The following is a 27,726-nucleotide window of genomic DNA, read 5'->3' as shown; positions in this document are numbered from 1 at the left end:
ACAGCTGTTTCGGTGTTTCTTCAAACCATCCTCAGAGCCTACTAGATCTCGGCGTCATCTCGAACTTCTCTGCCTGTTATGTGGGTGCGTTTGATTGTTGAAAGGTGTTGAAAAGTGGAGTCAAATAGTGTGTGTGTGTGTGTGCTGAAATTGATCTGTGTGTTGAGAATTTGATCGGGGTGTGTTTTAGTGTGTTTGCATAGTTCGTATTGTTCTAGTGTGTTGAGTTTTTTTTTATTTTTGGGTTGTATGTGTAGGATTTCCATGTCCGCATTTATGTTATTGTATGTATGGTTAGCATTGTTTATCTGATCGGCGTATGTAGATGTATTGTGTCCTCTGGTCATTCCAAACACGCTACAAAGAAATCCAGAGGACAATAACCAGAGGACACAATACATCTACATACGCCGATCACATAACCAATGCTAACCATACATACAATAACATAAATGCGGACATGGAAATCCTACACATACAGCCCAAAAACCAAAAAATCAACACACTAGAACAATACGATATATACAAACACACTAAAACACACCCCGATCAAATTCTCAACACACAGATCAATTTCAGTACACACACACTATGTGACTCCACTTTTCAACACCTTTCAACAATCAAACGCACCCACATATCAGGCAGGGTAGTTCGAGATGACGCCGAGATCTAGTAGGCTCTGAGGATGGTGTGATGAAGCACCGAAACAGCTGTAAGCCGCACAAACTTACATAATTAACACGAGTAAGTCCGCTAGTTAATCAATTACTTTTATTATTGTTATTATTATTATTATTATTATTATTATTATTAGTATAGCAAAGTATATAATCATATAATATAAATAACAATTACTGATAGACTATTAAGGAAAACAATAGGTAAAAACCTAAAGATACGATGTCTAGTTATGAGACACATCTGATTCACTTTCCTCTACAGTGGCACAATATATGCGGAGTCTCCATTCCTGAACATAGTTTTGCCTTTTGTAACATAGTCATATTCATTTATATGAGATATTCTGTCATTGCCAACATCGTCGTTCTGCACAGTTACATTATCTCGGTTTTGGGATCTCTCTGTAGATGGATTGAGAGGTAGTCGAACTGGTGGTGCATTTGATGTAACTGGGATCGAATGTATGTTGAATTGGTTTGCTGCCACACCCACTTCCTCGTAATAATATTCATGATCTGGCAACACATCGTCATAACTTGTGCTTAGTCTACGCGAGAAAAATAATGCCTTATGGTAACATACTTTGATTTTACAGAAAATGAAAACCAGAATGAATATGACAATAAATATCAACAATACATAAATAATAATATCTTTCGTGATATTAGCCCATGAAACTTTCTCCGTTTCTAACAAGTCTGATACCATTTTCGTTGTTGTGAAATCAGGTTTGTTACAAAATGTGTCGAAATCAGCATCAAACAAGCTAATCTCATTCCCCGTAGTAGAATTCCTGCATGTGACTTCAACATTACTAACGTTCTTCAGGTCTAATAACCAAACTAAATGACTAATTTCACAATTACAAAGCAATGCATTTTCATTTATGTAAAATTTCCTCAGAGAGAGAAGGGGGTACAATTGCCACTCGTCAATCTGTGTAATTTTGTTTCCAGTAAGTGCCAAATCTTCTAATTTAGTTAGAGGAGCAAATAAATTATGCGTTAAGAATGCGATCTGGTTATGGGACAAGTCCAAACGTACAAGCTCAACCTGATTAGAGAATAAATCTGAATCATTTAATGTGGTCAGTTTGTTGTAGGATAATATCAATGATCGTAATTTAGTTTGTGTAGAAAGCAACACAGAATTAATGTATGTTAATAGATTGTGGGACAGGTCTAAGATTATTAGATTTTTCAGAGAGGCGAATATCTCAGAGTCTAGCAAGTCCAATAAGTTTTTTGACAAATTTAAGTATCTTAAATTTTCCTTTCTTAAGAAAAAATCATTGTCTATCTTTGATAAGTTTGCTTCATTAATTTTAAGTTGTTTGATAGTGTCGATATTTTCGTATGGTGAGAAATAGCAGTTGCTAAGTCTTGGAATACTTTCGCCACTGCAGTTATTACTTAAGGGACCACAACGCTCTGGTTCGGAGCAGGATGGTCTCACATAGCAGTCAGATGCAACAGTTGTCCAAGTAACAGCAGTCGTAGTCCAAAATAACAGCAGAAGTATCATATTCCTGCAACAGATGTGGAAGCTCTTCAAAATCGATTCAGTTTATTCTATTTGAAATAATACTTTTCGCAAATGTAAGAAGAACATTAGATTTGATTAGAATATGCAGATAGGGTTTTGTATCAATTTATTACTTTCGGTTGTAAGAAATCATTCTTATGTTCAATTAACGCAAAATTCGTATCCACATTTTGATGCATATAATATAATTATATTGGAGTTATACATAGGTTGGATAAAAAGTAATGGCAACACTGCTATCACGTGACGATGGTGCGTTCGAGAGCTGCCAGCTGTGTGGACATGAACAAGGACTGTTAGATGAGTTAGTGGAGCCAGCGGCGACAGTACTCCATCAATCTACTGCAGTGTGTAGAACGTTCATTTTCATAGGGATAGTGCGAGCACCCTAAGACCATCCTTACAAAACTAGAGTAACGTTCCTGGATCAAAATTGAAATGGCACGAGGTCATAGTGCACAAGAATGTTTTCAGGGACTGCGTGAAGCATGTGGCGATGCAGCGTTGCCATATCGCACAGTTTCACGATTGGTTAAAGCGTTCCGGGAAGGCCTTGTTGCACCGGTACCAAAGGGAAGGTGACGACTTTCTTGGACGAATCATCGCTATAGGCGAAACCTGGACTCGCTCGTATGAACCAAACTTGAAACGCCAATCGAATGGAAGCATCCCGGTTCTCCTCGTCCAAAGAAAGTGCGTCCTACACAAAGTGCTGTGAAGGAGATGTTCATTGTTGCGTATGACATTGATGGGGTAATACTGCACCACGCTGTACCTCCAAGGCAGACGGAAAACGCGGACTACTGGAACATCCACAGTACTCACCCGATATGATCCATGCGATTACGATCTTTTCACCAAAGTGAAAGAACCACTGCGAGGGACCCGGTACAATACCAGAGATGAACTTATCCGTGCTTTAGGGCGGTCAATACGGAACATCAACAAAGATGGACGCGCTGATGGTGTACGACGCCTTCCAAACATTTAGCAAAAGGTAATAAATAAGGGGGGGGCGACTATATAGAATGTACGCAAATGTTGTACCCCTGTGAATAAAGCCATGTCAGAAATATCGAACTGTTGCCATTACTTTTTATCTAACCGTATGTTTTTAATACTTTAAGAAAATAAACTAAAAGGCTTAATCATATCACTTGAAGTGACGTGTAGAGTTTGAATTGTTGCGATACATTAAAATATAATAAGAATGTGTGTGTCACCTACGTGTATATATATGTATATATAATGTGTTTCCCGAGGAGTTACCGTTACATATGGAGCATATTTCATGACGCATTTTGCACAAATAAAGTCATATAAGGTATAGAGAATGAACAATTCAGAAGTATTATTCCTTTCATTGACTAATATTCTGAAGCTAAAAATGTATTGTGTATTCCATAGTTGCTTCATACGGAATATTTTTAAATATTTAATTACAAAATTTCATTTTTAATGCACTTATCACAACAATTCTTTCAAATCACGCCACTCTTGTAAATGTAGGATAATATTATAATTGAACAGTAAAGAATCAAGTGAGATTTGTGCTACTCGCTTAATCGTTAAATGACCTGTTATTACATTTATTCTTATAAAAGTAAGGTTCATTTTTTCAATTAGGGTCTAATGTTAAATTTTTCTTCTAAAAGAAATATATAGCTACTACACATCTAAAAACTTTTTGAGAGATAAAAATACATTCTCTATTAAAAGAGCATAAATATGGATTTATAAGCACAATAAAATTCGTTCAGGACACTAGAAAATTCGTATAAATAATTTATCAGCATATCAATAAAAACCTCATAAAATGACTTACAAAAACACTCCAAAATAATACACAATTATGAACAAAATGTTAAATATGTTAGGAATTAAATAATTATATTTTTATATAACGTATTGCTTTTTATTTCTCTCTGCATTTCTATTTCCTATTCATGTATTTATACCTTTATTTTTCTCTATTGATCTTCTTCTTCTTGTATTTGTGTCTCCGGTGGTGGTCAAGATAAGGCCTGATGATCTTAATTCCACTAGAATAAATAAGTAATAACCAAGGAAATAAATTTAAAAAGTCAGAATACTTTCAACAACATTCTAGAACATGAATTGAGTTTCGACATAAATATGTCATTTTAAATCATGGTTACTAAGTAGATGCAAATTGTAAATTAATAGATTCAGGTGGAAAGTTAATAAAATCGGTAAAATATACAAGCAGTCATGACAGATTTTATGGAATTATTAAAATTCAACTAGCAAATATATAGGTTAATAAATTATTAAAATAGAATCAACGTGTACGAAGTTTAAGAAATTAATAAATTACAAGTAACAGATGCACAGCTGTTGAAATTAGTGAAATATAATCAGCTGAAGCAGAGAGTGAAATGTGATTGTATCGTGCAAGAAATCACATAATGACACTAGTTGGCATCAATTGTACATACAGTGTCTAGTAACAAAGTTCAGAGTAAATTTAAATAATATTTTGAAATACTTGAGAAGGGAAAGGTGCAATATTTGGTACGAGTTTAAACAACATGTGAAGAATATAAACTTCAACCAATAACCAATGAACGGAAATATATTGATAGACTGATATTAGTCTTATTTCCTTCGGTGATGTACTATGTTTTACATTTTTTATATCATCTTAATGTTTTAGATGTACACAATTTTATTTTATTTTTCGAATAACACTCCTAAGTTCAAGCTTTCTTTTCTTTTCGGGAGTAAACTAACTTCATTAAAAACAATACAATTTTAAATATTTGTAAATATCTCAATAAAATTATTATTATTATTATTATTATTATTATTATTATTATTATTATTATTATTATTATTATTATAAATCGAAGACGATATATAAGGCTTAATGCAAAGATTACGATAATTATTATAATTGCTTTTATTAATTAAATATGTCCATCAATCGTAAGTCTCTATGTTCTTCATTAATTGATACCAGATATATTTAAAAATATAAAGTAACGACAATAAATATATTATCATTTACCTTTACAGAGTACAGTGCTTCTAACAGTCGTAAATGCCCCACAGTGAGGAGTTTCTTCTCTCGACACTGTAACACTGTCATTGACGAAGTCCATTTTAGTAGCTAACTGATAAAATCACTTACGTCATGCATCCTTCAGTGAGGAACTTCCTCTCCCGGACATAATGATAATGACAAATATGTGCTTTTGCTTATATTTCACATTTGAAATTAGTAGCGATTATCTGAAGTGTAGGCGGTAGTCTTAACTTCCCGTCATGCTGTGAGTCTCCACAGCCTGTAAAGCCTTGATTTTTCTGAACCGACGTGCGAGGTGCAGGTTCGCCTCGCACAAATCCGGACTACACGAGAGATAGTGAGTGGTTTCTATGGCTGCGAGGTGCGTAGACCTAGCATCTCGCAGTCATAGAAACCACTCACTATATCTCGTGTAGTCCGGATTTGTGCGAAACGGGCCTCGCAACTCGCACGTCGCATACGTTGGATCAGAAAAACCAAGACTTAATGGGGATGTCTTCATCGTTAATGATGCTACTAAAATGATGGTAAGCTTGATGTCGTTCATAAAAATTGTTCGTTCTGTGTAATTTCTGGCTTTGATCGTAAATTTTCGTTTTCCTCTAAGGTCAACTAATTTTTTTTAAGCCGAGACACACTCTAAATCACTTCAACTCCATCATAACGGGTTTTATATATAAAAACAAATTCATTATGGAAGAGAAACTGAGGATCACGAAACATAAACACGAGGTTCAATTTCTAAGCCAAAAACCTTAGCGTCCATTTTCATATGTCCATTTTCCACTAAATTATTGCCATACTCATATGTCCAATTAATTACATTCACATTTTATTTTATTCCAAACAGACTTTTTATCTCCACATTATTACGTCCAATGTATGAACGTCCAATATACAGGGTGTTTCAAAAATACGGGGCATAATTTCAGGTATGTATTTCCCACATGTAGACAATGAAAATAGTTCATTACAACATGTGTCCGGAAATGCTTTATTTCCGAGTTATGGCATTCACAACATTGAAATTCACCGGAACGTTTTTCTTTACGCAGGTCGTTGCCCTCAAAGGAGACATTAAGAGGGCACTCTGACAGTTCATTCCGGGGCGAAGGTTACATTCAGTGTTGTGTAGGCGTTAGACTGTGCGACATGTATTCAAATCAAGAGCTGGCATAGATGCATTTCATGTACGGTAAGGCGGACGGCAATGCTGCGCTGGCTCGTCGTTTGTACCAGGAGAGGTACCCACAGCGACAATGTCCAGATCGGAAAACATTTGTACGTCTCCATTACCGTCTGTGCGAGTATGGAAAATTTAACTCTCCTGGTTTGGGAAGGGGACGACCAAGATCTACAACTCCAGAAATACAGGAGGAGATTCTGGAGGCTGTGAACATGACTCCTTCTATCAGCACACGAACGGTAGCGTTGCAAGTCAATGTTCCTCATACGATTGTCTGGAGACTGTTGAAAGAGTATCAATTGTATCCTTATCATTTGCAACGTGTACAGGCCCTGTCACCAGCAGATTACCCTGCACGAGTTAGGTTCTGTCAGTGGTTCTTGCAGCAGTGTGGTATAAATCCGAACTTTCCTGCCTTAGTATTATATACAGATGAAGCACAGTCCACACGAGATGGCATAACAAATTTTCACAATCAGCATGTATGTGCGTATGAAAACCCACGTGCAGCTGTTCCATCTCATCACCAGGCGCGGTTCTCCCTCAACATGTGGGCCGGTATCATTGGTGATCGATTAGTTGAACGCCATGTACTTGTAAACAGACTTACGGGTCAGGCGTACACAAACTTCCTGGAAAACACCATACCTCGTGTTTTAGAAGACACTCCACTGATCAATCGTCAACACATTCAGTTCTTGCATGATGGCGCTCCTGCACACTTCAGTCGTACGGCTCGCCGGTAATTGGATCGAAGGTTTCCTGATCGATGGATAGGTAGAGGTGGCCCAATTGCTTGGCCTCCACGCTCACCTGATCTGAACCCTCTCGATTTCTACTTATGGGGCCATTTAAAATCATTGGTTTATTCGTCTCCGGTGCCTGATTTGGAATACCTTCGGAATCGAATTGTGGCATGTTCTGAGGACATACGCAATACTCCTGGAGTTTGGGATCGTTTTCGCAGGTCAATGAATGAGACATCGATGTGAGGTCTGCATTCAAGCAGGAGGTGGACATTTTGAAAATCTTCTGTAATGAGAACGACCTGCGGAAAGAAAAACGTTCCGGTGAATTTCAATGTTGTGAAGGCCATAACTCGGAAATGAAGCATTTCCGGACACATGTTGTAATGAACTATTTTGATTGTCTACATGTGGGAAATACATACCTGAAATTATGCCCCGTATTTTTAAACACCCTGTATTATGTCCATCTGCAAACCACATTTCTACTTCAATTAAACCATTAGTTCCGCCTAGTAATCTGCTTCTTCATCTTGATATAGATCAAACGATATTAAATGATAGGTTTAAGGTAAGTTGTGATGTTATACATTAACGACTGGGAAAACTCCGTTATAGGAGGTTACTAAACCTTATCGCTGCACTGGAGGCGGAGTCAGAGTTTCCCTCCATTAGTCTGAGTCATTGTCGCTACTAATTGACAACTCATCTGGTGCATCACTGCTGTGAATTAAACATTCTCCTAAGGAAATTATTCTGTCAGTTTCACTGTCTATTACATTAGCACTAGAAAAATATTGTTCTTTGTTATTTTTAACGTGCCGAACACATTTCTTCCACTTGTCTTTTTCATATTCTGCATAAAGACGGCAACACAGTCGTTCCTTTACGTTAAGTGGGGACCCAATTTCTGTTACAAAAATCCAATAGAAAAGATTGGAGACAACTGACTAAACATTTTAGTCTGTTCCTTTAAGTAAATGAAACCAAAACAATAAATTCTTTATTTTTACGACGTGGTCGGGTTTTGAAGATAAATAATGTTTATGTACACGTTACTGGACGGAACGCCAGAAGTATACATAAACTTAACAAGTGATGATATCTTGATGACTCATAATATTAACATGGGTGGCAGGCAGGCTGGCTGACTGACTGACTGACTGACTGATTGACTGACTGACAGATAAGTGCATTTAGTGATGCATAATAAATTGTACAAACTCATGTTCACAAGACCCTTCGCACGAGCCCGTACGGCCATTCATGCTATAACTATGCACAGTTTGAACTTTCAAAACTAAAATAATACCTACTAATAATAAAATAGTAAAACAACAGTTATTATTATTACTACTGTTATCATTAATTATCACAATTACAACTACTCTAACTTCAAACCAAATTTAAAAAAAATAATAAAAATAAAATAAGTGCAAAATATGAAAAGAGAGAGAGAAAAAGCCAGTGAAACATATATAAACAATTGAATTCCTTATTGAAACTGCACGAAATAATCCAACTAATAAAATAATATAAAGGTAATACATAAAAAACATGAACACGCAATAAAATACAAATAGAAGAGAAAAGAACACAATAAATACAAAAAGAACATTATCCCCTAATTACCTCATTCGTTCTGTGTAAATACTATTCATTACAACACTAATAAATAACTCTTTCCCTTATTTCCTCGGCTCCCTCCCCCTCGGCCAGTTCCACCCTCAACTGTCGAACTTTTTCCATAAATTTTCCCACACTGTCACAAAATTTAACGTTATTTAATATCTCGTATGTTGCCAAGTGCTCCCTGCTAGATGTAATGAATGACTCTGGCAGGAATCGTTTCCTCAGAGCTTCTGTGGCTTCACACTCCGATAAAATATGGTGTGATGTCTCGCCTCTACCACAAAGAGGACATATTCTCGCCCCCTCTTCGTTGACGATTTTAAGTGCCCTCCAGGCTCCTAGACGAAACCAGATTAAACCCAGTCTACCTTCTCTGCTTCCTCCATAAAGATATAATTCGGTCCCCCAATTTGTTTTGATCATCGATTGGATTTCCAGAGCAACTTTATCCCTACATTCCCCTTCTGTTCTTTGCCTGTCTATATCCTTCAGGCGTTTCTTGACTTTCCGCCAGACATTTCGCTTGTTCCTGCAATCTTGCCCGATTATAAATCCCATGCCTATTTCCTCCAACCCTCTGCGTAATCTACCTGCCCAGGTTACTTGGTCTCTCCTCTCGAGTTGCTCCCTGTAACAGACCTCTCTAATAAGAGACTGATCTCCATGCACAATCCTCAGGTAGTACTTTAAAACTTTTATCTTGCATTCTATTATGTCTCTATGGCGTCCGAACTCTCTCAGGATTCCGCTGTTAGCCGTTCCCCTCCCCACCCCCGCTGTCCGTTTTAAAAAGTCGCTTTGCACCTGGTTAAGTTTTTCGGTTCTTCCCCAACCTCAAATTTCTGCCCCATACGTAATTGTAGATCTAACTAACGCGTTATATACTTTACCTAATAAATTTAGAGACTTCCGGGATTTTGTTACGTATCTTCAGCGTTTCCATCCCTTTTATCAGTGCCCTGTGTTTTGTAGTGTCTATATGTTTATTCCATTTTCCGTGTATCGTCATTGTTACCCCTAAGTAAACAAAACTTTTCACGTTGTTCAGTGCTCGGCCTTCGTATGTCCAGGTCTCCGTTTTACTGTAAACACATCCGTTCTTAAAGGTCATAGTCTTCGTCTTTTCAGTATTTACCTTCAATCGCCAGTCCCTAAAGTATATTTGAAGCTTGTCAAGTCCTTTCTCCAATCCCTTAACACTTCTAGAACATAACATCAAATCGTCAGCATATAACAATACTGGAATATTCACGTCCCCTATGACGGGGGCGTCGATGTTCTCGAGTAACATAATCTCTGTTATATCGTCAATAAACAGGTTAAAAAGTAAGGGAGACAGTATGCAACCTCTGCGACTGGAAAAGCTTTCAGACACTCTGTTCATGTGGTACTTAACACAAAATACCACTTTATTATAGATCCCCTGAAGCGCTCTAATCATCTTACCCGACATCCCTTTCACCCATAATTTGTACCAAAGCGCTTCTCTCTCCACAGTGTCGAAAGCCTTTCGAAAATCAACGAAAGCGCAGTGCAGTTTCCCCCTTTTTTAGACATTTGTTTCTGTTTCAGTGAATTCAAAATAAATATGTTGTCAACTGTGCTACGACCTTCCATAAAACCCATCTGAAATTTTGAAACTTTGCCATGCCGAAACACCCACCCCTTCATTCTTTCATACAAGATTTTACAATAGATTTTACCCTTAGTAGGCAGTAAGGCCACGCCTCTATATGAGTCTGGAGATCCAATCGAACCCTTACTTTTATAGATTGGATGAATGATGGATGTAGCCCAAATTTCCGGGTATTTCCCATACTTAAATAAATCATTAAATACAATTTGCACCCTTTGAACAAATTTCTCATTGACAAGAGCAGCCTTAAATATTTCTGATGGCAGACCATCCCAGCCTGGTGCTTTATTATTCTTCAAAGAGGAAACCGCTTTTCTAATTTCTCCCCGTGAAGTCTCTTCGTCCAGCTCCGGAACCTCCGGAAACCCCAATAATTCTTCCGGTCCTATCATAATCCCCCCACATCTCTCCTTCCCCATTAACGCCCCTAAAATATTCCCGCCATACTTCTGGTGTAATTTCGTTCCTTACCCATCCCCTCCTCTTATTCTTTTAATAGTGTGCCACATTTCAGATATCTCCCCGTTCTCTACCACTCTACTCAGCTCACCTGCTTTTCTGAGTTGCCAGTTAGTCTTTTTGAGCTGAATGATATCTTTGTAATTTCTCCTCAATTGAACATACCTTATCCTATTTTCATCATTCCCCACCCGTCTAAATACCCTTAGGGCTTCTTCAGCTATCTTCTTAGCCACCCTACATTCGTCGTCATACCAGTCATCCCGTTTGCTCCCCTTATACTTTCTTCGTTCCACCATACTACCCGCTGCCGTTCCTAAAGTATTTGTCAGCGTCTCCGCCGCCCCCCCCTGAAGCTGTTCATTTAAGTTAGTGAGAAATGTATCATGTAGCTCGCTATTCCATTTATATCTGTTAACAATTCTGCCCTGCTTATCCGCTCAAACTCTTATCTCTTCCTTATTTTTATTATTTGACTGAACATGAATCTGCAAAACCACAGGTGAGTGTTGTGATTCAATCCTGTCCCCCACCCAAAAATCCGCAATCCTGTCGGTTAAATTCATGCTACACGGTATGTAATCTATCACACTCCCCCCGTTCGCTCCTATGAAAGTCAGCTGTCCCTCTAGATCCCTCCCATATTTCCCGTTCATAATTTCTATATTGAAGACGTCAAAAAATGCCAATAAATCCCTTCCCTCCCCATCCAGAATCTTATATTTACTATTTCTATTTGGGCACCTTTTATCGTCCTCTTCCGTATTCCCACCTACTAATGAAATATTCTCACGACACGTCCTTGAATTGAAGTCCCCGAGAACAATGAGCTCCGCCCATGGAAATTTGGTTGTTAAACTGGAAACGATCTCTGCCAGGTCCTCAAAGAAATGCGGATTAGCATACCGCGAACCGGAAGGCGGCCTATAAGCACCCAAAATCACTAAATCTAATTCACCCACTCTTAATGATACTCCGAAAACCCCTTCCAGACCCGTGTTCAAATTCTTAACATTATCTCCTATGCCCTTTTTAATTGAAATGGAAACACCTCCCGCCCACCTACCTCTCCTGCCACGCCTATCCCAGCCCTTATTGAAACTAATGAAATTGTTTAATTCTAGATTATCCTTATTAGAAACTGACTACTACTTTTTGAGTTACCATTAGGGGAGAGTCGGGTAGTATCGGACATCGGGTAATATCGGACAGTGAGTTTCTTTCATCTACCATACGATGATAGTACCTGATTGACATGGTTACGTTTCTGTGATGTTGCATAGAGAAACGTAACCATGTCATTCAGATACTACCAATGGTGGTAGATGAAAGAAACGCACTGTCCGATACTACCCGATGTCCGATACTACCCGACTCTCCCCTAAGTATAAAAATGCGAAAATATTTTGCTTCATTGAAACCCTAAATATGTAACGCTTTCTCCCGTTATTGGCTGACAATAAGGAAGGAGGAGGTGACTAGTGTCACTCTCTAAGATTGACACATGAGCAGACCAACGGAGTTTTCTAAGTTGTTCCCCTACAGTATAATCCTTGTTGTGGTTGAAATTCACAACAATATGTTCCATTTGTCTTCAATTTCGTTGGTAAAATTGTTAACCAAGAAGGAGTTCTATTATTTAATAACATCATTGTACTTGTGGTTCTCTTGAATAATTTCCTCAAATTTCAGATTCGTCTATGATGTGTGAAGATGTATTTTTGTGAGCCATATTTATATCCTCCAAATACTTTAATTATTATTTAACGTCGTTCTGTCACAACTTGATTATAATTGTTCTATATTTCAAGTGGAAATCTTGCTTGCATTACTCTTCAGTGTTTCCCTGGGCAGATTTTCGTCTTATGTAACTTCTTCCTATGCATAACACTAAATTCATTACGTCAGGTTCAGGTTATCTATAAGACTATAAAAATAGCCTAAACATCTGTCAGTGGCACAGATGAATTGGGATTGCTTGTAGAATATCATTTTTATACGCGGATCTTGTTGAACAATATATTCATTTTTCAAGCCCACTGTAACTGCATTTCTCCAGGTTAACTGGCAAGAATGGAAGTACACATTTCAATGACAACGTGAATAAATACAGCTGATGCATTATTTATTTCAGTCGAATCTACTTCCATTAAAATTGTAGATATTTCTAAATTCAGGATTATTTCATCAATTTTTAAAATAACACCGTTAAATACTTCTCTAAAAGGAAGTTCATTTTTTCTTGTGCGAGGGAAATAAACTAAGGGAAACACTTGTTCTCTTAAAGTACCATAAAAGTATTTTTATTATTATTATTATTATTATTATTATTATTATTATTATTATTATTATTATTATTATACTCCAATTTTATACAGAACCATATTTTATCTGAGATATGTTAGGGTTATAAATAAAATATGATAATATTTATATGACATTGATTAATTAAATTTCATATGGAAAGTATTTTTATAAGTAATATCGATATAATTTATACTAAATAGATGGATGAGATAAAATAAAATGAAAGGAGAAAAATTTAAATTAAGAATTTAATAAAATTTTTACAAATATATAAATTCACTACATCTGTATAATATTTTATAGTTTATATACATGAATGACTGAAATGAAATAAAATGAAATTAAATACTAAAATACAATATTGTGTTTTAATTAATAACTTTTATGAAATATATACCACTCTTGTATTCTAAAAAGACAACTAATCCAGATATGCTCTAGGGTGTATTTTCAATTTCTGTGTATTGAAATTCCTGAAGACGTTATACAGTTTTCTGTAAAACAATGTTGTTACAAGCAGTTTAAATTTCTATTAAACACATTTATAGTAAATTTATTATAAATTAATCAACAGTAATCTCACTAGAAGTTTTGATTTTTCTAGAGAAAATCAAAACTCGGGTGGGATTTAATTGACTCTTACACGGTTAGAAGAAAGTATATAAAGATTAGAAGAAATAAAGTACTCTAATACACTAAAATATTAATTGACTTACTAAAATTCTATTTCACTAACGTTAATTGAGTAGGAATACAGTAGATGTTGATATACCATCATATTTTACATCAGTCACTGTAATTATTGCAGTACCAACAGAAAATAAAGGCTTTAGTTGTGAACATATAGTTCCCACCTATTATACAGTGTCATTATTATGACGTGATGTGAGAAAACTGAGTGTTACTGGCGGTCCTCAGAGACAGAATGATATTTGTATTCACAAGTAATTTTACAAAAGTCTTGATTCTTGAAGTGTATAAAGTTTAGTGATTATTGTGTATTTATGCAATGCCTACCAACTGTCCTATTCCAAATGAATCTCCTCAAGTTAAATATCTCGGGAATAATAATCAACCAACATTTACGTTGGGATAAACATGTTCTTTTTCTGTGCAATAGATTAAGAAAAATTAATCACTATTTTGTCATCCAAAGAAAGTACTTCACTGTCCATACTTTACGACTGATTTATCTCGCATTAGTACAAGCTATATTACAATACAGCATTATAGGATGAGGTAGTGCTTATAGTGTAGTACCTTCCTCATGCCAATAACTCTGCTACAGAAAAGAATAATAAAAATATGCCTTAATAAACCTCTTTATTATCCTTCAGAGCTGCTGTATTCAGAATTTGCCATCAAATTTATAACAATGTATTACTGAATTTCGTACATAAAAACCGAAATATAGTTAATTTATATTCACATAAATATAAAACCAAAAGATCAGACAACATATGCTTGACAGTTCCTAAATATACTACAACTGTAACATATAATCACAGTAGCAACTTCGGTTCAAGGCTTTATAACATAATAGATAAATTCCCAAACATACATTTGCTAATGTTCCTTATTTAAAAAATCTATTTAAAAATTGCTGTTAACAGAGAAAATTTAAAGTTCAATTATTGTGATATGGTTTTCTTCTTCTTCTTTTCTTTTATTATTTTTTACTCTGTTATTCAATAAAATGTCTTAACATTAATTTATGTGGAATGTCCCCTGAGCACGAGTTTGTAACTTATTCTTTTTGAGGGTGCTGGAGAGTTCTTATATAAAAAAATCAATATGTGTCTTTTTTCTGGCAATGGTTTTTTTTCTTCTTCTTTTCTTCTATTACTTTTTACTCTGTTATTCAATAAAATGTCTTAACATTAACTTATGTGGAATGTCCCCTGAGCATGAGTATGTAACTTATTCTTTTTGAGGGTGCTGGAGAGTTCTTATATAAAAAATCAATATGTGTCTCTTTTCTAGCAATAAAGTATTATTATTATTATTATTATTATTATTATTATTATTATTATTATTACTGTATGGAAACAAGACGTAAATTTCGAATAAAGCGTCCAAATAGCCCTTTGCCTTCTGTCGAAACAATTTGAAGACTCTCTAAAAGATTTAAAGAAACAGGCTCAGTGAACAATGATGTGGAACTTCAGAGTGTTGTTCATTCATTTATCAGAAGATATATTTTGTGTTTGGGGGCCATTTTCAGGAACGAATATGAGCGTGGTAAGTTCAAATTATTGAACATTTATTATTAGTGCTGTTATGTATTGTATAAATGCCGGAGAAGCGATTATGCTGTCGCCGGAATCCACGCTAGCAGTGGGCCAGGAGTCACCCAACGTTTTCTCGCATCACGTCATAATAATGTCTCTGTATTACATAGCTCCTATGGCAGTATAAATAACATATAACCAATCACATCACATCAATCTAAACTTAGATATTAATCTAAGTAACATAAGTCATTGTTCTTTAAGAAAGTTCTCGTACATTTTTACACATTTATTTTAATACTTCAGTTTTATTGGTATATATCTGTTATTCTCATGAAAGTGTTTCATCCATTTCATGACTTTGATGTTAACTCGTAAAATTACAAAACTGGAAATATATACCTCCATACACGTCATAAGGTAAAATTATATATATGAAGTTAAACATTTCTTATTAATTCGTCACAATTTAAAATAGGATAACATTGCAGCATATTATGCTGTAAATACCACAAAGAATAATTGGTCTATTCCATAATTTATTTCCAATCTTCAAATTAGCTCTTCATGCACACATTAATATGTTCAAATTTACGTTACACTGTTCCTAATGTATACATGTGTCGCTTTTTATTTCAGTTCTGGAAAATATACCTCAAAATAATATTTATAAAGTGTCTATTGAATGTGAAATCAATATAATTAGGCCTTAAAACAATTGGATAGGTCAATGATAATACAGCAAAGACTAAGCTCAAACATCTGAGGGGTTTCTCATATAGTTTAGGCTGCCTCACGGAGGCCAGCAACATGATCCATAGCACCTCTATCAGATGTTGTGTTCACTTGGTCGTTACCATGTAGAAAACAATCATAAACCCGCACAAAAAAAATTAGAAACAAGTTCAAATACTTCAAATTGTCAAATGTGAAATATCTAAGTTATGTGCTTGGGTTTCATTCTGAAGAATTTCGGACCTTTGTTGGCCCATAGCATATCAATTATACTGGGTGGTCAGTTCAAAATGTGTCATGGCTCGCTGTATGCCGTCATGTGGCTAGCCGATGAGCCTAGAGAATTCAATCTTCCTACACTTCCGCAGAGGTGTATAACCTAAGAGGCAGAAAAGTTGCCTAACAAGTACGGCGTTCATTCTGAAGAGTAGTACCGATACGTACGGTAACGCCGGTAGTGGCAGGAATGTGAACTGTTTGGAAATACGTACTGTCGGGAAAAGGGGGAGAGGTTTAAGACGATTACTTACGTATTTGTTGACATTAACTTCGACGGTCAACATGGACACGGAGCATTTGATTTGTGTTGTGGAATGTTACCGTACGCAACCGATGATAACAAATACCCTGCGTACGACTTGCCGGCGCAAAACACAGTTCGAAAGAGGTTATGTAGCACACAGACCATACAGACCGCCATCTGTTGCTACGACGTTCAAGTTATACCGTACACGTTCTCAAGTTCAGATTGAAGAACGCCTTAAATAATAGGCAACTTCTCCAACATATAAGCTGAAACTCGCTTCAAATCGTTGACCCAACAATAGTGACGTCATGACACACTTTGAAATGAACACCCAGTATTGTTTCTATTATGTAACAAAACATGCTTGATTTTAGGTCGATTACGAAACCTTGACCTTTGGGCATAGAATTTTTGCACTCTGTACTCTATAATTCATAGAAATTGGAAACATATCCTTTACAAAGATGGAGAAATTAAAGCAGTTTGGAGCAACAGTTATAAATATAAATGACACTTGGGAGGAAATTAAACGCGGAATAAATATGAGAAAAGCCTGCTATTATTCGGTTCATATTTTTTTTTTCATCCAATGTACTTTCAATCAAACTGAAAGAATTTATAAATCATGTATATTAACGATTGTTCTGTAAGAGTGTGAAACTTGGATTTTCACTTTGAGAGAGGAACAGAAGTTAAACAATGTTCGAGAATAAGGTGCTTCGGAAAATAATTGTGGCTAAGAGGAATGAGGTTACAGGACAGTGGAGAAAGTTACTCAACACAGAACTGTACGCATTGTATTCCTTCTTCCCAACATAATTAGGAGTACTAAGCCTAGAGGTCTGAGATGGGCAGAGAATGTAGCAGCTATGAGTGAATCCAGAAATGCATATAGAGTGTTAGTTGAATGACTTGAAGGAAAAGACTTTGGGATGGCCAAGACGTAGATGGGAGTGTAATATTAAAATAGATTTTGTGGAGGCGGGATATGATGCTAGGGACTGGATTAATCTTGCTATGGATAGAGACTGATGGCGGGTTTTTGTGGGGACTCCAATAAACCTCTTTGTTCCTTAAAAGCCATTTGAAAATAAAAAAGTCTATAATTGATTTACATTTCTAGGTAACACAACTACTTATTGAATTAAATACGATTAAATCCTTAAGATTGTAGATAGAGAAGTTCATTTTTGTGCTTTGTTCAGTGACAATATTCCCGAATTTGTGTTACCCATTGGATGATGTAGGTAGCCTGAGTACTTGTGCCAGTAAGGTCTCAAGTTAAGGATAACTTTTCAATAAATGGTAATTCGGGTATTGAATTATTACACTAACTATATTATTATACTCTGTATAATTAATTTAACTGACAATAAATCTTTTACAGTTAAATCAAGTACCAATCTAAATTCCAGCTCATTTTTTAATGAAATAATTGTCTTTAAAACTATCAGTTTTAAATTTGAAAATACTCGTCAGTGTCAAGTATTTAACTTACATCACATATTTAAAAACATTATATAATGCATGAGGTTGCAGTTTTAATCCAAAGAAACGAAAGGTCTAATAAGCATGAATGCTAAATTAATATCACCCGAGTTATAAGTACTTGTTCATCAACATCAAAGGACATTATCAATATAATTTATATTAATGAAACAGCATTGATTATTTTGAGAGGTGTTAGTAGTCATCAAATCAAGTGAAAGTCTAATAGCCCTAAATATGTCTCATAAAAACCAAAACCACAAATATATAAGTGCCTAACAATCAACATTGTATATGATGATCAATGTGATCTCTCTTAAAATAAAATCATTCATTATTCTGAAAGATAACAGTATTCATCACAAGAAAAATTTAATTAACCTGGGTCCTAAATTAAATTTTGTACGACATAAGGCTTTGAAATTAGTATTGCAAGAATAGCATACTGTGATGTGAGCCGTTACTTGGTTATTTATCAGATCTACAGTTTCATACCGGAGTGAAAGAAATGATAACAAGCTGTGATATCTTTAAACATAGGACAGAAGACTGCGTTACAATGGATGGAAATTATATTGTCCATCTCCTATGACGTTGATGAACAAGTACTCTTATCTTGGAAGATATCGATTTTAGGACCCAGAAAGTTGAATACTGTATTACGACGATGTGAAGGGAAGCAAATGGGAGCCTTTGAAATGTGAATATTAAGAAGAATGGAGGGTGTGAAATGAACAGACAATAAAAAATGAAGATGTGCTATGAAAGTGATTGAAGGAAGAATTATTCTGAAATAGATGTGGAAAAGGAAAGATACTGGTACTAAGAAGAAACTAACTTCCGAAGGATGCACTGGAAAGAACAGTGAATGGGAGAAAATTTTAGGGGAAGAAGAAGATAAAAGATTATATACAACATTAAGACATGACATTTAGATATAATGCGGCGTCCGAAAGATAGGCGAAAAAGAGGGAATTTTGGAGATTGCTGGGCTTGCAGTGAAAGACCTTCATACAAAACTACTAATGAAATTAAAGGTACATTAAACATTTTTTCTTATTTCGATTAATACTGTCCACACCTGTAGGGTAATGTTTAGCCCTTCTGACCGCGAAACCAGTTGGTGCGGGTTCGAAACTCGTTCGGAGAAAGTTACCGGGTTGAGGTTTTTTCCGAGTTTTTCGCTCAACCCAAAACGGTCAAATGCTGGGTATCTTTCGGTGCTGGATCCCGAACTCTTTTCACCGACATTATCGCCTTCATATCATTCAGAAGCAAAAAACCTGAGATGTTGTTATGCCGTCGTAAAATAACCCAAAACAACCGTTTCTGAAACTGTTGAATAATTTTTAACACGCTGTACAAGCATATACAAAGTATATTTGAAATAAGTGTAAATATTCTGGGGCAGTGGTCGTCAGCACGCGCTCAAATGGGTGAAGGGTAAGCGGCGCAACGTAATATGCCCCTTCGTGCAACAAGTTGTGGGAGAGAACATACCCGGCAGCAGCCACAGTTGCACCATAATACAGTCTCTCATCCGCGGGTAAGGGACGCTTGCCCGAGGTTACTCTGTGGTGATGACCGCTGTTCTGGGGGATGATATAGTCTGTTCAGGCAGTCTGCGAGGCGTCATTAAATAGTTACGTATCGCGAAAGACGTCATTGTTTCACCTGCAGAATAAGTAACCGGCGGTACTGTGGTATGTAAATGAGTATGACAAGAAAGTAGTTTTAAAGACAAGGCATAGGGCTCTCAGCAGTAGATGCAGACACTCGCACTGCATTCATATAAAGACGGAGAAAGTATCCAAATGCAACTTTTATCCTGAAAAATCGATATTCGTAATGTACGTCATCGACTTCATTGCAGATCCCTAAGCTTTGGACTACGAACTGCAGGACACAAAAAAAAAACGGCAATAGTAGTAATAAAAGTCAAAGTGCCAGTGTTTAGTTATAAGTGACAAATTTTATGAAATTTCCTTTATGGTGGCACTATATATGCGGAATCTCTGTCCCTTAACACAGTTTCGCCTTGTGTGACATAATCGTATCCGTTTATATTTGATATTCTGTCATTACCAACATCGTCGTATTGCACAGTTACATTAACTCGCTTTTGGGATCTCTCTGTAGACGGATTGAGAGGTGGTCCAACTGTTGGTACATTTGATCTAACTGGCAGCGAAGATAAGTTGACTGGGGTAATTGAGTTTGCTGCCACACCCACTTCTTCGTAATAATATTCGTGATTTGGCAGTACATTGTCATAACTTGTGTTTAGTCTACGCGAGAAAAATAATCCCTCGTGGTAACATACTTTAATTTTCCACAACATCAAAACCAGAAAGAATATAGCAATCAATGACGACAGTACATAAATAATAATATCTTTCTTGATATTATCCCATGAATCGGAAAATTTATTCTCTGTTTCTAACAAGTCTGATGGTATTTTCATTGTTGTGAAATCAGGTTTGTTGCAAAATGTGTCGAAATCAGCATCAAGCAAGTTAATTTCATTCCCCGTAGTAGAATTCCTGCATGTAACTTCAACATTACTTACGTTCTTTAGGCCTAATAACCACACTAAATGAATAATTTCACAATTACAGTGCAATTCATTTTCATTTACACAAAATTTCCTCAGGGAGCGAAGGGGATACAATTGCCACTCATCAAAATGTGTAATTTTGTTTCCAGTAAGTATCAAATTTTCTAATTTGGTTAGAGGGACAAATAGATTATGTGTTAAGAATGCGATCTGATTACGGGATAAGTCCAAACGTAAAAGCTGTGACTGATTAGCGAATAAAATTGATTCATTGAATGTGGTGAGTCTGTTGTAAGATAATATCAATTCTTGTAATTCAGTTTGTCCAGAAAACAACACAGAATTAATGTACGTTAATCGATTGTGGGACAGATCTAAAATTATTAGATTATTCAGAGAGACGAATACTTCAGAGTCTAGCGAGTCCAATAAGTTTCTTGACAAATTTAAGTGTCTTAAAATGTTCTTTCTTAAGAAAAAATCACTGTCTATCTCTGATAATTGCGCATCATTAATAGTAAGATGTCTGATCGTGTCGATAGTGTCGTATGCTGAGAAGTAGCTGTCGCTGAGTCTTGGAATATTTTCGCCACTGCAGTTATAGAATACGGGACCACAACCACGTATTTTGAAGCAGGATGTTATCACATCGCATTCAGATGCAACAGTTGTCCAAATAACAGCAGTCGTAGTCCAGAATAACAGCAGAAGTATCATATTCCTGCAACAGATGTGATAGCGCTTAAAAATCATTTCTATTAAATCTCTTTAAATGCTAGCTTTCGCAAATGTAAGAGGAACATTAGAATTGATTAGAATATAATATAGGGTTTTGTATCAATTTATTGCTTTCGGTTATAAGAAATCCTTCTTATGTTCAATTCACGCGTAATTCGTATCCATATTTTGATGCATATAATATGATTTTATTTAAGTAAAAGCTTATATATTTTTAATATTCTAAGACAATAAACTAGAGGGCTTAATCATATCACTTCATGTGACGTGGAGAGACTGAATTGTTGTGCGATACGTAATAAAAAATAAGAATACAATAATGTGTCACCTATGTGTGTGTATGTATAATATGATTCACGAGGAGGTGCCGCCTCTTACGAGTCATATTTCATAACGCATTTTGAACAAAGTCATATAAGATTTAGAGAGTGAATAATCCAGAAGTATAATGCCTTTCATTGACTAGTATTCTGAAGCTAAAATTATATTGTGAATTCCAGAATTCCTTCATACAGAATTTTTTTTTTGTTTATATTTACAAAATTACCTTTTTCTAATGCACTTATGACAACAATTGTTACAAATCACTTCACTCTTAAACTGTAGGTCTGTATTAGCCTAATATTATAATTGAACTTTAAAGCATCAAGTGGCTAGAAGTCCTGTAATTTATTTATTTATTTATTTATTTATTTATTTATTTATTTATTTATTTATTTGTTTATTTATTTATTTTACAAATAATTGTAACAAAATATTATATATATATATATATATATATATATATATATATATAGAAAAACTTTAGCTCGCCCCTGAAAGAGAAACAATTGTTGTGATAAGTGCGTGAGATTAATGCAATTTTCAGTTTAAATTTTAAAAATCTTCCGGCGTGGCTCAGTCGGTTAAGGCGCCTGCCTGCCGATCTGAAATTGCGCTCGTGCAAGGGTTCGATCTCCGCTTGGACTGATTACCTGGTTGGATTTTTTCCGAGGTTTTCCCCAACCATAAGGTGAATGCCAGGTACTCTATGGCGAATCATCTGCCTAACCTCGCCAAATATCATCTCTCAATCACGAATCCCATCTACGCTAAATAACCTAGTAGTTGATACACCGTCGTTAAATAACAAACTTAAAGAATTGAAAAAAGAAATGCGCAAAGCAATTAACAAATTAACAACAAATTTTTAGCTTCAGAATACTATATGGAGAAGAATAGGTAGAAAGGAGAAAAATTCTCTCTGGCACCGGGAATCGATGTCAGATTGAATCCCGCTCATTTTTAAGTCCTACCTAGTACTGTGTTCCCCTTTCTTGACCTACCTTCGTGTACCGTGTCACAGTATGTGTGACAGTAGACAATGTCCAACCACACTACAGTAGTGCACTCATTAACTTACAAGTGACTAAGTGGCCGGGGTCCGACGGAACAAGGCGCCGTCTTGAATCAAAAAGTGATTACATAGGCTTTATTATATTACTACGATGTACCGAAGTACGTATGGAGTTTAGTGCAGTAAGTAGTATTCTGAAGCTAAAAATGTTTTCTGAATTCCATAATTGCTTCATACAGAATTCTTTTTTTAATTTTTAATTACAAACTTACATTTTTCTTATGCACTTATCACAACACAAATCACACCACTCGAACTCTTGTAAACTCTTTAAGACTGTACATTAGGATATATAATTGACTGTAAAGAATAAAGTTGCTAGAAGTCCTTCGATTTGTACCACTCTCTTAATCGTTAAATATGTTAGAAAATCAATATTTATATTTTTGTATAACGTATTGCTGTTTATTTCTCTCTGCATTTGAATTTTGTATTCATGTATTTATACCTTTATTTTTCTCTATTGGTCTTCTTATTCTTGTATTTGTGTCTCCGGTGGTGGTCAAGATAAGGCCTGATGATCTTAATTCCACTAGAATAAATAAGTAACAACCAAGGAAATAAATTTAAAAAGTTAGAATACTATCAACAAAATTCTAGAATATGAATGCAGTTTCAACACAAATATATCATTTGAAATCATGGTTACTAAGTAGGTACAAATTTTAAAATAAAAGAATTCGGTGGAAAGTTCATAAAATTAGTAAAATATACAAACAGCCATTACAAATTTTATGGAATTAATAAAATTCAACTAACTAATATACATTTTAATAAAGTATTGAAATGTAATCAAGGATGTAAGGAATTAATAAATTACAAGTAACAGATGCACAGTTGTTGAAATTAGTGAAATACAGTCACCTCAGACAGAGCGTGAAATGTGATTATAGCGTGCAACAAATCACATACATGACACTAGTTGGCGTCAATTATACACATAGTGTCTAGTAACAAAGTTCAGAGTAAATATAAATACCATTTTAAAATAATTGAGAAGGAAAATTGCAATAATTGGTACGAGTTTATACATCATGTGAAGAATATAAATTTCAATCAATATACAATGAACGGTAATATATTGATAGACTGATATTAGTCTTATTTCCTTTTGTAAAGTACTATGTTTTACATTTTTTATATTATATTAATATGCTAGATGTATGTAATTTTACTTTTACTTTTCGAATAACAGAAACTTTCTTTTCGGGAGTGAGCTAACTTCATTAAAAATTAACAATTTTAAATATTTGTAAAAGATCTCAATTAAACTACACTTATTATTATTCTGAGTATTATCATTATTATTATTATTATTATTATTATTATTATTATTACTATTATTACTATTAATAATATTATTATTGTTATAAATGTGAAACTGAAACAATATATGATGCTTAATGCAAAGATTACGATATTTATTATAATTATTACTATTAATGAAATATGTCTATCAATCGTTAGTCTGTAAGTTCTTTATTAATTGATACCAGATATATTTAAAAATATAAAGTAACGACAATAAATATACGATCGTTTACCTTTATAGAGTACAATACTTCTAACAGCCGTAAATGTCGCACAATGAAGGGTTTCTTCTCTTGACACTGTATCACTGATCTTATCACTGAAGAAGTCCAGTTTAGTAGCTAACTATGAAATCATTTACGTCATGCATCCTTCAGTGAGGAACTTCCTTTCTCGTAATAAAGATAATGAAACATATGTGCTTTTACTTATAATTTACATTTGAAATTAGTAGCAATCATCTGTCCTGCAGGTGGTAGTCTTAACTTTCCGTCTTTCTGTGGGTCTCTATGGCCTGTAATGGGGATATCTACATCGTAAACGATGCTACTAAAATAATAGTAAGCTTGATCTCGTTCATAAAATTTGTTCGTTCTGTATAATTTCTGGCTTTTATCGTAAATTTTTGTTTTCCTCTAAGGTCATCTAATTTATTTTTTTAAACCCAGGACACACTCTAAATCACAGCAACTTCAATACGGATTTTGTATGTAAACACATATTTATTAGCAAGAGAAAATTGTGGATAGTAACGAAATAAAGATATGAGGTCCAATTTCTAAGTCAAAAGCCTGAACGTTCATTTTCATATCTCCATTCTCCACTAAATTATTACCATATTAATATGTCCAATTAATTACATTTCCATTTTATTTTATTCCAAACAGAAATTTTATATCCGCATTATTACGTCCAATGTATGAACGTCCAATACATTATGTCTATCTACAAACCGATTTTCTACTTCAATTAAACAATTTGTTCCGCATAGTAATCTGCTTCTTCATCTTGATATAGATCAAACGATAGTTTGATAGGTTTAATGTAAGTTGTGGTGTTATAAATTAACAACTGGAAAAACTCCATTGTAGGAGGTTACTTAACCTTATCCCTGCGCTGGAGGCGGAGTCAGAGTTTCTCTCCATTAATCTGAACCATTGTCGCTACTGATTGACAAGTCATCTGATGCATCACTGCTGTGAATTAAACATTCTCCTAACGAAATTATGCTGTCAGTTTCACTGTATATTACATTAGCACTAGAAAAATGTTGTTTTTTTTTTGTTATTTTTAGCGTGCTCAACACATTTCTTCCACTTGTCTTTTCCATATTCTGCGAAAAGGCGTCGACACAATCGTTCCTTTACATTAAGTGGGGACCCAATAAATTTCTGTTACAAAAATCCAATTGAAAAGTTTGGAGACAACTGACTAAATATTTTAGTCTGTTCCTTTAAGTAAATCAAACCAATCAAATAAAAAAATGCTTATTTTCAAAGCACTGTTGGGTTTTGAAGATAAATAATGTTTATGTACGCGCTACTTGGCGGACCGCCAGCAGTCACACACAAACTTAACAAGTGATGATCTCTTGATGACTCATTCTATTAACATGGGTTTTTTCAACATAACGGAAAATCTATTTAGACGATTTTATACGCTGCAACTATCTTATCACCAGGGAACGGATTTATATGGACTAAAAATATATGAAATATGTAAATATATATGTAGTTATTTTTACCAAAATATGGAATTAAATATGGATTTTTACCAAAATATGGAATTAAATATGGACTTAAAATTATAAAAAAATGACTATGTACGTTAAATATTGGTACATTTTAATCAAACTAAACAAAAAATATAATGGACGTACCTTATCGTCCAATGTAGTTTCAACAAAACACAATTTTTATTGTCTGTTACCATAACAATAGGTTACAAACATTTCTTTCAAGTGCTGAAAAGTGAATCTTCTTCTATTGTCTCTGAGGATAGATTTATACTGACTAAAAGAGCGTTCGACGTCACAAGAAGTAACTGGTACATAATTCAATTTCACAATGTCTGCTGGGGATAAGTCCAAGTTAATCTTCACTGTTGATTCACCACTCATCACAGCAACAACCTTTTGTAGTTCTTCATATCCAGGGTTTTTTGAAAGTACAGTGTCCACCTTAGCTCTTACTGCATCTGCAACTTTACCTCTACCACGATTCAGTTGTTCCACAGTACTATTTATAATTTCAAAACTTTCAGATAGTGAAAGGTGCCTATTTTGGAGACTTTTGAGCGTTTTTATGATGCATGAAAATGTATGCTGAATGTGAGCTAAGTCATTCTTCACACTTATGTCACAGGTAACTGTTTTCGCAGTATCAATTGAGACTGCATCTTCAGAGTCCAATGCAAGGAGAACATTGTTAATAGAGTCTATATGTTCGGCATAATATTCAACTGCTTCTAGCCATGTACCCCATCTAGTTAAAATTGGCTTTGGTGGCAATGGAATTTCAGGGTACATTTCTTTCAACACGTTAACTCTACTGGGAGCTTTGAGAAATACTTTTTTCACTGATGAAATCAACAAATCTACTTTAGGGAAATTGTCTCTGACCACTTCTGCCACACGATGAAATGCATGCGCCACACAAGTAAAATGAGTCAATTTAGGATATACAACAGATAATGCTTGTCCAGCTTTGACCATATAAGGGGCAGCATCGCTAATAAAGAATAACACATTATCGTACATAATACCCTTTGGCCACAGGATACCCATAGCTTCGTTGAACAGTTTAACTATAGTTTTGTTATTGCACTTTTCTAGAACATCACAATGTAAAAGAATTCGTTCAGAATATTGTTCACTTAACAAACCGATAACTACATTACCAACAAGTCTACCTTCTTTGTCGGGAGTCTCATCAATGGAAACCCAAATTGAACTATCTTTAATTTCATCTCTTATCTTCTGTATTGTCTCATCGTAGATGGATGGAGCATACGTCTTCCTAAGTGTTGACTCATCCGGGATTGTATGTTGAGTATATTTTTCAAGGAATTCCCTGAAGACCTTATTCTTTAGTTTGTAGAGAGGAATATCAGCAGAGATGAGAGAACGGCACAGGTCGATGTTAAACTCAGATCTTACATTCGATGTTGTTGGTTGTGTTAAAAACAATTGTCTCTGCTTGGAATTTAGTTGTTTGTTGGCCTGATGTTTACTAGTTGTAATGTGTTGTTGCACCAGGAACTTTTGTGTAGATGATACTGCACACTGACACAAATTACAAAATAATATTTTATTGTCAGTTGATAAACCATCTTCTTTAAATTCTGAAATGTAACTTGTTAGTTTTGATTTTAAATTGACTGATTGACGTACTTTTGGCATATTTACCGTCTTTATAGTATGATTTACAAAACTGAACCTATGTGTACTCTGACTGGCATTTAACTGTTGAGCTGCACAACTGAAGTCTGTTAAAAATTTT

The 27,726-nt window shown here is 35.0% G+C and overlaps 1 protein-coding gene across 4 annotated transcripts; it reads right to left on the bottom strand.

The window, feature by feature from the left end:
- Positions 1–280: 280 nt before the first annotated feature.
- On the bottom strand, positions 281–24,643 carry LOC138709056 (leucine-rich repeats and immunoglobulin-like domains protein 1). 4 transcript variants are annotated; one of them, XM_069839554.1, is made up of 4 exons: positions 24,460–24,597; positions 23,364–23,447; positions 4,188–4,271; positions 281–2,212 (listed from the first exon to the last, which is right to left on the bottom strand). In XM_069839554.1, exon 4 carries the CDS (start codon positions 2,206–2,208, stop codon positions 940–942), a length of 1,269 nt encoding a protein of 422 aa, XP_069695655.1. In that variant the 5' UTR covers positions 2,209–2,212; positions 4,188–4,271; positions 23,364–23,447; positions 24,460–24,597; the 3' UTR covers positions 281–939. The 4 variants fall into 4 exon arrangements, with proteins under 4 accessions (XP_069695655.1, XP_069695654.1, XP_069695652.1 ...); XM_069839553.1 differs by lacking the exons at positions 23,364–23,447; positions 24,460–24,597 and adding an exon at positions 5,261–5,547; XM_069839551.1 differs by lacking the exons at positions 281–2,212; positions 4,188–4,271 and adding an exon at positions 13,485–21,502 and having other exon boundaries at positions 24,460–24,643.
- Positions 24,644–27,726: the final 3,083 nt, after the last annotated feature.

This window comes from Periplaneta americana, chromosome 11 (genome assembly GCF_040183065.1).
Source record: "Periplaneta americana isolate PAMFEO1 chromosome 11, P.americana_PAMFEO1_priV1, whole genome shotgun sequence".
In the NCBI taxonomy this organism is placed as follows: Eukaryota; Metazoa; Arthropoda; class Insecta; order Blattodea; family Blattidae; genus Periplaneta; species Periplaneta americana.
This window is presented reverse-complemented; position numbering and strand designations above follow the sequence as displayed.